Genomic DNA, 11786 nt, shown 5'->3' with positions numbered 1-11786 from the left:
GAAAGGCCCCTGGACCGGGGTTTGAACCAAGGACCTGCTCGCTGAGAGGCAGCAGCTCTACCAGTTGCGCCACCATGCTGCTGGTTTATAAATATGGGAAGAAAATCCATAAATACGTCTCTTTGGCCTATAAGTCACAGGGCATGCAAATTATGCAAAAAAATGTGATTTATAGGGCAAAAAATACGATACTCTATATGCACTTAATATTTGGTCAGAGCTTCTTTTGATGAATTACTGGATCAACGGTGTGGAAGCAGACGTCTGTGGCACTGCTGAGGGTTATGGAGGTTCAAGTTGTTTTGATGGGCTGTCAATCCACCATCATGTTCATTAAACCAGATGTTGGAACTTATGACAGTGTGTGTTATTTTCTAAGAGACTAATTTTTTTTTTTTAATTCACTTTAAGACATTTCAGTTAATGTTAATGATAAACACTATAGATCAGCAATGCATCTGTATATACACACAAGTTTCTCTGTTGAAATTGATTTACTAAAACAAAGTAACGTTTTGATTAAAGTTCAGTTTACTGAGAAGCACGTGCCTCCTTAGGCTAATCTAACTCCTAAGTATCCTGAGCCAAGCTAAAAAAATAAATAAATAAATTTACAAACTGTTGGTCCCTGAACAAGAGAATAATGCAAAAGAGAACATCAGTCTGATTGTACGGGTAAAGTTTGTTTTAGGGTTAAATAGTGGCATCGACCATGGTCTCAACAAAGACCTTAGAGAGGTTTCAGAAGGTAAAACATTTTAAATAAAAATCCAGACGAATGAAAGTCTTCAGACTCTGATCTAGCTGTTGTCTCTCTGTTCAGCTAAAGTCTGTCCCACGGGCAAGTTTTCATGGAGGTACTTCATGTTGCCGTGCTCAGAGAAATCAGCTACGGTGTGCCCATCCCCTCTCAGGACCCACTTGGTGGTGAGCAGCCCCTCGAGGCCTACAGGCCCTCGGACGTGGATTCGGGCTGTGCTGATACCGACTTCTGCTCCTGTAGATCAAGAGAACAGCAGTGAACTAATTAAATATAATAAACAATTAAAGTTGCACATTTTAATGGTGCCTGTTAACCTTAGTTTGGTTCTGCAAAGTGCTTTAACATGCATGTGTCATGCATCCATTGCCATAAACATTCACAAGGTATATTATAAAATACAGTGCTGCGCAAAAGTCAAGAATTTGATCATCACCCTGAGAGATGCAGTTGATCTTCTACTGTGCATCACGTTTTCAGCTAATAACTCCAAAAAACACTTGTTTAATGAAACAATACTATCTAATGCTCGTTAAATTCACTAAAAAGTAGGAACAAACAGTCTTGATGGCAAACTGCTTGTCGCAATGTGCCTAAAGATCCAAATTAAATGTTTGCCTAATTTATCTACAATGTGGGTTTTCTTTTAGTGTGGATTTCCTTTGCATGCTTGAATGGTTCATGGATTATTGATTAGTGCTTTAATACAAAAATTGTATTTTCTGAAAATTGTAGTTGGACTGTTTACATTGTTAAAAAAAAAAAAAAAAAAGTAGCCAATGTCCAAGAAGAAATGTTGATCAAAACTAATTTACAAAAAAAGACACAAACGTCCTTTCAGCCAATAATATATAAAGATTTGTGCAGTACCAAATATAGTGTAAGTGGTTTATAAATGTGCATATTTGGGCTAAAGTGCGATAAGTGTCTAGTTTGACACATTGTTGGACAGTTGTCAAGAGCAGAAAAAAAAAATCTACTCTTCCACATGTGAGGAGCGGGAGTTTAAATCATCTCAACAGCATTTATGTCAAGAATAAATAGTTTGATAGAGAAAGAATTAAAACAGAAGGTACTAACCGAGCCCAAACCGGTAGCCGTCAGCAAATCGTGAACTAGCGTTCCAGAAAACACAGGCGCTGTCCAGCTGCTGCAAGAACTGCTCAGCTGTCTCCGCTGGAAAAAATTAAAATATCAGTGCTACTGCTAACAACAACTGTGGCTCTTCTGGTCACTACAACCCACTTCAATAAACAGAATTAAAACATATAAAATAATAACAGTGCATTTGCAACATAACCATAACTGCATTTGCTTACATATGAACAGTACCTTTACTAAGGTCGTTTTAATGCACACAGATCTTAAATTACGTGAACTTTAAAAGAAAAATAAGTGAACAGAAACAACGTGGACAGCTCTCTTTAAAGTGAACCTTACAGCCGTCCTAATAAAATTAAAAATCTGCATTAAAAAAGGCTAACTAAGTAAAAGAGAGCAGCAATGTAAGAAGCCAAGGCAGTTTGTCTCTTGTTTAAACATTCACTGCTTATTCACCCAACTGTCTGCAAACATCTACAGCTGCACATTTTTTACTATTTATTCTTTAGATCTTATTTATTCTCTAAATCTACCTTTTAAGACAGCTAATCCTCTCTAGCTTTTTATCTATATAATTTCTCTACTCTGACATGTGTCCACTAGATGGAAGCAAAATATCCTTTTCTAGTGTTGTTGAGCTGATCCTCAGGGTGAATCTGTCCCAAATCTTTAACAAATTCGTGTGTAAATAATAAAATGTTGGTCTGAAAATAATAACATTGTTTTTTAATGAATAAAATGCTGTAATTTATAACCCAAAAAGTTAAAAATACATAGAATTCTTGTTAATTTAACTTAACCCTCCTGCTGCCCTTGGGTCAAAATGACCCAATAATAGGTTAACACTGAGGACTCATGCCTTATTTGACCCAAGGGCAGCAGGAGGGTTAAAACAAAGTTACAAGCATTATGTTACAAGTTTATGGGAAAACTCTTTAGTTGAGATGAAATAAAATAAAAATACTATAAGACTGACGTAAACGGGTTATAAATACATAAATATATCTAATAATGCAACCTTTAGGTCAGGTAAGCCTCTGTGGATGCTGCACAGATCAGTTTCTATCAAAATGAGGTCAGATGATGTTGTCTGACAGCTGTTTATCGGAGCATAATTTGACCGGCACAAGTCTGTTAATCTGACAATCATCTCTCTACATTTAACACTGACTGTCCACCATATTGGAGTCACAAAGGGAGGGCGTGAACTCACACTGACAAAGTGTCACTGCTCATTAGTGGCTGTGGCAGAAAGTGAAATGAAAGAAGGTGGTAAATCACTAGAGAGGAAGGCCACAACGTATAGGTGTTGTTTTAATCATGGGGATTTAAATATGTCTTAAATTATAGCAGATATTTTGTAAATTACACAACTCGGGCATGAAAACCGTAACAGCAAACACAAGCAATAAAATGCCACTTACCATTTTCTGTGATGATAACGTCTGTGTGGGAGCTGCCATATTTGTGAATATGATCCACAGCTTCCTGCATGCTGTCCACCACCTCCAGACAACACTGCAGGTCGCCGTACTCTGTGCGCAAGGACTTGACCTCCGATGGACTGAACGTCAGGTGAGAAATTAACCGAGGACCGGCATGAATCTTCACCTTGCAACACCGCAAAAAAGGTTACTTAATTTCACCTGTTGGAAAGCATTTTTGAATACAGTATACAGAAAATGTACTAGCTTGTGATGCATGATTCCTAAAAACTTGCACATTTAGCTGAAAGCTCAGCCAATAATTAGATATATTTTCACTCGAGCTTCAGGTATTAATGCTAAATAATGAAGCAAATGTCGAAGAGATGCAGTTCCTTGAATGACAACTTGAGGCTGGCTCAAGAAAAAGTCAAGTAGAACTAGAAAAATTGCATTTCCTATGAAAATGCAGTGTGAATGCTTATTGAAGAAGAACTTGCTGAAAAACAGCTGAAATTAGCTAAAAACGTGCTGAAATGTAGCTGAAATTGAAGAAAAAGTCTAAGTTAGCAGAAGAAAACAGATAGAACCAAAAATTGCTGAATTAAGTTTTAAAGGGCAGAAATTAGCACAAAAATTAGGAAACTAGCTAAAAAAAAAAGAAATTATTTGAAAATGGATGAAAATTAGCCGAAAAGGCAGAAATAAGCTTAAACTACCAGAAGGAAGTGGAAAGAGCTGAAATGAGCTAAAAGAAAATAGTGGAATTAGCTGAAAAACTAAAATTTGCAACAAAAAACAGCTAAATAGTAGCTGAAATAGCAGAAATAGCTGAAACTAGCCAAATTAAGCTGAAAGGAGCACAACGAGCTAAAATTAGCAGAAAGAAGTTAATTAGGCTGAAAGTAGTAGAAATGACCATGAAAAACTTGAATTTATCTGAAAACAGCTGAAATTAGCTAAACAATGCTAAAAAGTTAGCTGAAAAGGTACAGCAAGCTTAAATTAGAAGAAAGCAGAAAGAACAGGTTTGTTGAAAGAAGCGGAAATGAGAACAAAAAAGTGAAAATTATCTGGAAAAAGCTATAATTTGCAAAAAACACCTGAGAAGTAGCTAAACAAGCAGAAAGAAGCTGAAATTACAAGAAGGAAGTGGAGAGAGCACGTTTTTGCTGAATTAGGCTGAAAAAAGTTTAAATGAGTGCAAAAAATGTAGAATTAGCTGAAAAGGCTAAAATTTGCATAAAAACAAATAAATAGCAGAAAAAGCTGAAACTTGCAGAAATAAGCTGAAAGGAGCAGAAATAAGTTAGAAGAAGCACACAAATTTTATCGTTAACAGAAAGAATCTAAAAGGATCACAAAACAGCTGAAAAACAGCTGAAAGTAGCTGAAAAAAAAAGTTAAAATTTGCACAAGGAAGCTGAAAGAAGCTGAACCAGAACAAAATGTGAAAGGAGCAGTAAAAGGTCGTGAACAGAGCTAAAGATGTTAAGGGTGTAAAAAGAGCTCAATTCATTTTCTGTGAGGAAAAAAAAGTGGCAGAAAAGGCTAAATATTTCAAAAAGCTAAAGTTGCACCAATACCAAAAGTCATAGCAGGATTGTCCTGAAAGAGCTGAACATTTTGATTTATGACGTGTTGAAATAGCTCAAAAATTCTGGAATGAGAAAGATGCTGAAAAAACCGACAGAAGAAAAATGGATCACAACAGTGTGAATGCTGCATAAACATTCACACAACTAGGTTTGTTCATATCTCTGATAGGACTGTAGATTTTATTTACCTGTTCAGTGCGCAGCATATCAATAATCTGGTCAAAGAGAGGGGTCCCAAGGATGCTCCTGTGAATCAGCAGTGTTTCCATGGCATTGCATGCAGCTGGGTAGTCACACTTGGAGTCTCTGACTAAACAAATAAAACACAGGCATGTTTAAATATACTCAGAAGTAGACTGTCAGTACTGCAGCTATATTTTGACAATATTTATTTTTTATGGAACAGAAGAATAATTATGTTGTGGAAATGTATCTACTGACCAATCTTAAAGACCTTGTCGATGCTGGCGTCTGCATGGACGTAGACGTGGCAGATTCCCTCACTGTGACCCAACACCGGGATGCCCTTGGCTGCTCGCTGAATGTCCCGCACCAGCTGGGATGAACCTCTGGGGATGATCAAGTCGATCATCTTGTCCAGTCGGCAAAGATCTGCCACCTCCTCACGTGTGCTCACCTTGAAAGGCAGCGAACGCAGCACAGACAAGTATTCATGTTGTATTTAAAAATACAAATACACAAGAAAGGTCCAACATAAGTTACTTCAATTCAACTGATGCGAGGCATTTTTATCTAGACTTTGATCCTTTTGCTTTTATATTATCAAATGGATAATTGAAGTTTGTAAGGATAATTTTACCATTTGGACAGCCTCCTGGACTCCATGCGCAGAGAGGGCCTCCTGAGTCAGACGGTGCAGGACTCTGTTGGTATTAGCAGCCTCTCTGCCTCCTTTCAGCAGAAGAGCATTGCCAGTGGCTATGGCCAGAGCAGACACCTTTGTCGACAAAAACAAAGATGGACTAAGTCGCATATAATCAATGTTGCAGAAATTAATTTTTTAATAATAAAAATGCCATTGCATTACTTTCACCAGTGTTTAAATAGCATGCTTCCAACAAACGATGTTCGGACATTAGATTTGTATATTTCCACATTAATACTGTGACGCTGCGTTTTAATCTTCCTGTAAACTTTATATGTTGATGCCATCTGGATGTTGTTTTTTGACCGAACAGAAGTTACATACTAAGTGCAAGATGCAGTTATTTCCTATAAGTTTAGATTTTATTTGTGGAACTTAGAATGGAGATGAATTTTTCAGCCTTTTTTTTTATTTTTTTTAATCAAAACTACATCCTTGCTTGTTCTTATTCGTACTCATCTGCTCACACAGACTCATGTCCGTGCTGCTGTTCCATGTATTGTTTTTGTACAACTAGTGTTTAGTGTATTTTTAGTTAACGTTTTTCTTAGTTCATATCTTAGATCTTATTACTGTTTATCTTTTACATTTTAATACTTTTCTTGGATGTAACTGGGACCCTGTGGTACATGGGGTGGAACGACAAATAAAGAACCTTGAATATAGTTTAAAGAAAACTGGAGCACCCCTACACATCACAAAATCCTATTACAGTAGTCCCTCGCTACTTCGCGGTTCGTTTATTGCGGACTCGCTCTATCGCGGTTTTTCAAAATAAGACTGAACATGACACGCAATTGGCTGATTGATGGATGAGCCGCACAATCAGCATGGAGTTTTAATTTTAAAATAAATTATTTTAAATTATTTAGCACCTGCTGCACATTTGTGCAGCTCAAAGCTGCAGAAAAAGCTTCCTCCTGAACCTTTGTGCAGCCCTTACTGCTGCAGGAGAAACTTTCTGCAGCGGCTGATCAGCTGTTCACCGTGCAGAGGGGAGAAATGGGCGAGGCCAAGAACACCTGCAGTTGGCTGAGAGCAGAGGAGGCAGGGAGCAAAAATCATGACATTCTGTGTCCTTTAATAGCTTAGAAACATTGTTCAGAATATTGCAAGAATGTGAGAAGGGTTTAAAATGACATATACACATATATATTATTATTTTATATATATATATATATATATATATATATATATATATATATAATACTACTTACTACTTGTACTACTATACCTACTTCACGGTTTTTCACTTATCGCGGGGCTTCAGGGTACGGATCCCCTGCGATAAATGAGGAACTACTGTATTTCCCACTTCAGAAAGGAAAAAGGTGGATGATGTTTTTGCCCGTGTATGTGTGAGTGCCTGTTTGTTCACAAATATCATATGAAACAATATTTTAATGAAACTAGTATCCATTCCTTCAAAGAATGGTCTTTAATTTCACCACTAAGCTTTATGTGTTAAGACTTGTAAGGATTTTTCTTCCAACATATTACCTGTGGCAAGCAGTCAGGTCTGGCCTCAAAGATGACCAGAAGAACCCCAATGGGTACCGTAATCTGCTCTAGTTCTAGACCTTGAGCCACCCTGGTCCTTCGCAGCACTCGACCGACGCCGTCCTGGGCTGCCATAGCTATCTGACGCAGGCCTATGGTCAAACTGCTGAGCTTGACTGGTGTGAGGCTTAGACGCTTCAGCACGGCTGATGAATGACCTAAAATATAAAAAAAATTAAGTGACATCAGAATATTTTGAGAGAGTATAAATATGAGTGGGGAAGTGAAGTTTTTGAAAAGATAATGTGATACTTTTACCTACTTTATTGTTATTTCTGTTCATGATGTATAATAAAGAAGAAGGGTTCTGCCTACTAGTCTTCTCTAAACCTGGAAACTGTTGGTTCCTGTTACCTGCACTGACAGCCGTCTCCATGTCCGTCTTGTTTGCAGCCAGAATTTCTTCCTTCCTCTCAGTCAACAGCTCTGCTAGGTGGCAAATGATCTCACTTCTCTGACAACACAAACGAGCAAACACATGCAGACTCAGCATAAAGCAGATCCGTCCGCTAAAGTTTCTCTGCAGCTGCAAAAATATGGACGCACCAAACGTCATAAATTATGAATGCTTACAGCCTACAAAAACATGTTTAAACTGCAGCCCTCAAAAACAGTAAGACGGCATGTTCTGCTCCAAATCCAAGGTGTCACCTGGTCTGGATGTAGAGACGCCAGGATTCTACCGGAGTTTCGGGCCATTTCTGCCTGCTCGTCCACAGACGGGCCTAAAACAGAGTCAGACACGAGACGGACTGAAAACAACAACTTTAACAAGACTGCAATACTTGAAAGGAGAAAAGGAGAAACCTTGCCAATTTCAGAATATACACACCAGCAGGTTTTATTTCAGAAAAGAAGGTTCCCACTTTCTTGCCCTCTACTATATCGGTGATGACATGACCTGTCACTTTGGGGTTTGTGCCGTTAGCTATGACCACAGAGGTGCCGCCCTGCAAAGCCCAAAGAGCTGCCTTGACCTGCAGAAAACACATTTTTGAAGGAAACTTTTAATTATTATCAAAAGCTATCTTCAGCTTCCCCAGAATTAAGATTATAATCTTCAAGAATTTATTACATAAATAGAATAAGATGTCTTGTTTTGTTTCATCAGAGGTTAAAACATGTAATAAATGGTGAGAACAACATCTTCCTTAGTTGAGGTCTTAAGTGTTGTAGACAAAATTGTCAAGATGTTGCTTTTATTCTGTTTGCTCAGCTGATAAATTTTTCCCCAAGAAAAACCGAGAGCCTCAAGTCAACCTTGGCCTCCATGCCTCCAATCCCGACTCTGGACTTTGTGCCGTAGGTGATGGACTGCTGGTCTCCAGGGTAGAAGATGTCAATGAGCTTTGCGTCGTCTGTTCCAGGAGGGCTGTTGTAAAGTCCTGTAAAATGAGCAATCTATGTACATGTATTTACTTAAAGGACAAAAAACAATTTAATCAGTCAATAAAAACTTCTGATCACAGAAACCCTCTACAGGATGTATTGATCATTTTTCCATTTTCTCTGAAAGAAGTGAACAATGTTTCAGGGGGAAATAGTCTAACATTCAAATGTAGAAGCCTTAGATTACAAGTATTAAGTAATAACTTCGAAAGACAACAAATTTGAGTTATAATGTTAAAAAAAATGTCTGATAACAGTCATGTGAAAGCAGAATCTTACTCGTTAGTGTAGACGACAGGCAGACATTTCTTGTCACTTATTTTAAACAGCCAACAAACACAGGACAATAGAGCCACGCTTGTGTCATTCCCTAAAGTTTATGAAAGACAACGGGACTTATTTTTTTGTTTGTTGAAGACAGTCCCCTCTCGTCCAACAGTATTTCTTAAACTTATGATTATCCATGTCCTGAAAGACTAAGGACCCACACAAACCTAAGGATTATATTGTTGGTGGATAACAGACTCCTGATTACAGCTAGTCTGGTTGTTTGAAGCTCTGAGAAAATTTGTACAAAGCAGCACAGTGGCTCAGTTGGTAGAGCTGCCACCTCTCAGCGAGAAGGTCGCTGGATCGAATCCTGGCCAGGGGGCTTTCGGGGTAGAGTTTGCATGTTCTCTCTCCGGTACTCCGGTTTCCTCCCACAGACCAAAAACATGCATGTTAGACTGATTGGTAACTCTAAATTGTCCCTAGGTGTGAGTGAGAGTGAATGGTTGTTTGCCTCGTTTGTCTATGTGTCCCTGTGATGGACTGGAGACCTGTCCAGGGTGTCCCCCACCTCTCGCACAGTGACTGCTGGATATGAGCACCAGTGACCCTCGCAGCTCAGAAAGGAAGAAGTGGCTAAAGATGACGGATGGATGGGAATTTGCAAAAGTCCTAATTGTTTAGTTGTTACTAAAATGAACTGGTCGTGTCTATGTTTGCAGATTTACAGTTTATTTGATTCCACTGGGAATTGTAAATATAAATATCTAACAGCTATCCCAATGAGCATGAGCATGCATCAGGATATCCCAAACTGTAGTTGTGTTAATGCTGATACCTTCCACATCAGACAGCGCGATGAGCAGATCAGCCTTCATCTCTACAGCCAGTCGTGCTGCTAGGCTGTCATTATCCTTAATGCTGATCACCTATAAAAACAAAACAAAACAATTACCTTCAATTTAGCCAATATTTCTTATATAGACTATTATTCAGCTGATTAGTAACACAAATACTGTTAAAAAGATTTTATAGCAGTGCCAAACTTTTGAATAAATCTAATTAAATCAATTGATATTTTTAAATATTCAATTATGAGGTAAGGGTTACAAAAATTGAACTGGGATAAAAATATTTTTAAACTATTTAAAAAAAAAAATAACATTATTGTTTCGTGTTAGTTTGCAGAAGGCATTATATAAAGCTTACAAATGTATTTTTCTACTCATCAATGTGACATTTTAGGACCTGCTCGCAGATAAGCTTGTGACAAACCAGTGATTGACCAGCAGTGATTCCAAATATCTAAGAACAAGATGTCGGTCTGGAACAGGACTCCTACGTCCGTATGCTCTTCGTGGACTTCGCGTCTGCCTTCAACGCCGTGGTTCCCCAGACCCTGATGGACAAACTAATCACACTAAGACTAGGTTCCTCTCTGTGCAACTGGGTCTTAGACTTCTTAACCAACAGACCACAGTCTGTGAAGATTCGCAATTTCTCCTCCTCCACCATGGCCCTCAGCACAGGCTCCCCCCAGGGCTGTGTGTTGAGCCCCCTCCTGTCCACTTGGTTGTTATGTGCTGCTGACTATCCATGATGCTGATCTCATGCTGCTGATTATTTCATGTTGCTGCGTTCATTAGTCCTCATCTGCTCATACAGACTCGCGTTTGTGCTGTTGTTGTTTTGGCGCATTGTTTTTCTACCATTAGTGCTTAGTGTATTCTTAGTTTAGTGAATGTAGTATATTCTGAGCTCATGACTCGGATCTTACTAATGTTTTTCTTTACAATTTGTGTTTTTGGTGGATGTAACTGGGACTCTATGTACACAGTTTCGTCCCACCTCATGTATCACGTGTGGTGTGTATGACAAATAAATCTCTCTGACTCTGCAGGAGAGCACGAAAAGATGACATCGAACAAAAGAACTTTGTCCTTGCTCCTTCTGACAGCACTTACTGCTCACTTCTACATCCATTTCCATCCATCCATCCCCTCTCTGCATGAACATGTTTAATGAATAAAGGCAGAACTGGAGAACTGAGGCAGATGTGATTCAGAATGCATGTGGCTGACAGAAACTGTTGTAGTTAATGAATGGGGCATGTATTGTACAAAAACAGGCTCTGCCAACCCTCTCAGGTCCCCCGCTGCCACTGCCAGCATCGCACCCATGCTGCCTGTACCCACATTTACCCCCTGCAGGTCGCTGTCGGGTTCAGGCGGGGGTACCACAGCGTCGTTGGTGTTGATGATGGGCACGATGTTCATGCGCAGCAGCTCCTGCAGCGTGCTGTTGAGATTCTGCCTCTTCTCATCATCATGGAAATCCAGATTTGTCACCAGGACCTGACAACGCAGAAGGAAGCAGAGAATTGAGTCGAAACTGGAAGTGAGAGGAAGAAAAGTTAACTCTACACAAAGCCTTTCCACGTGGGTGTTTTTCTGTGAATTGTACAAGTATAATTATACCTGAGCAGTGCATGTGCTGTACTGGGTGAACATGGCCTCATACAGGGCCATCAGGCCGCTCTGTCCTGCTGCAGCACAGGCTCGGGCCTCCAGAACTGGCAGAGACTGCAACACAAATGAGACAGTTAATATCAAGAACACTTTACATCAAACCTTACCATCCTGACAAACAAAACATGAGCGTTTAAAAAGCCAAAACACTGGCTTCAAACACACATGTATAGAGACTGCATTGCATTTTTAATTAACTCTTGACAAATATAATCATATCACCATATATATATATATATATATATATATATATATATATATATATATATA

The 11786-nt window shown here is 38.9% G+C and overlaps 1 protein-coding gene across 1 annotated transcript in view; it reads right to left on the bottom strand.

Annotated features, from left to right (window-relative positions):
• Positions 1 to 800: 800 nt before the first annotated feature.
• The window catches only part of aldh18a1 (aldehyde dehydrogenase 18 family, member A1), a 15084-nt gene continuing 4098 nt past the window's right edge, over positions 801 to 11786 (bottom strand). The window contains exons 5-18 of the mRNA XM_037691081.1: positions 11466 to 11570; positions 11184 to 11342; positions 9827 to 9917; positions 8590 to 8714; positions 8162 to 8306; positions 7981 to 8054; positions 7660 to 7783; positions 7270 to 7475; positions 5704 to 5841; positions 5325 to 5520; positions 5072 to 5193; positions 3286 to 3472; positions 1841 to 1936; positions 801 to 997 (exon numbers count right to left, since the gene is read on the bottom strand). Coding sequence (XP_037547009.1) covers positions 801 to 997; positions 1841 to 1936; positions 3286 to 3472; positions 5072 to 5193; positions 5325 to 5520; positions 5704 to 5841; positions 7270 to 7475; positions 7660 to 7783; positions 7981 to 8054; positions 8162 to 8306; positions 8590 to 8714; positions 9827 to 9917; positions 11184 to 11342; positions 11466 to 11570 — 1965 coding nt within the window. The remainder of the gene's footprint in view (positions 998 to 1840; positions 1937 to 3285; positions 3473 to 5071; positions 5194 to 5324; positions 5521 to 5703; positions 5842 to 7269; positions 7476 to 7659; positions 7784 to 7980; positions 8055 to 8161; positions 8307 to 8589; positions 8715 to 9826; positions 9918 to 11183; positions 11343 to 11465; positions 11571 to 11786) is intronic.

The sequence above is a fragment of the Nematolebias whitei genome, chromosome 17 (genome assembly GCF_014905685.2).
Source record: "Nematolebias whitei isolate Nwh7 chromosome 17, NemWhi1, whole genome shotgun sequence".
Lineage (NCBI taxonomy): Eukaryota > Metazoa > Chordata > Actinopteri > Cyprinodontiformes > Rivulidae > Nematolebias > Nematolebias whitei.
This window is presented reverse-complemented; position numbering and strand designations above follow the sequence as displayed.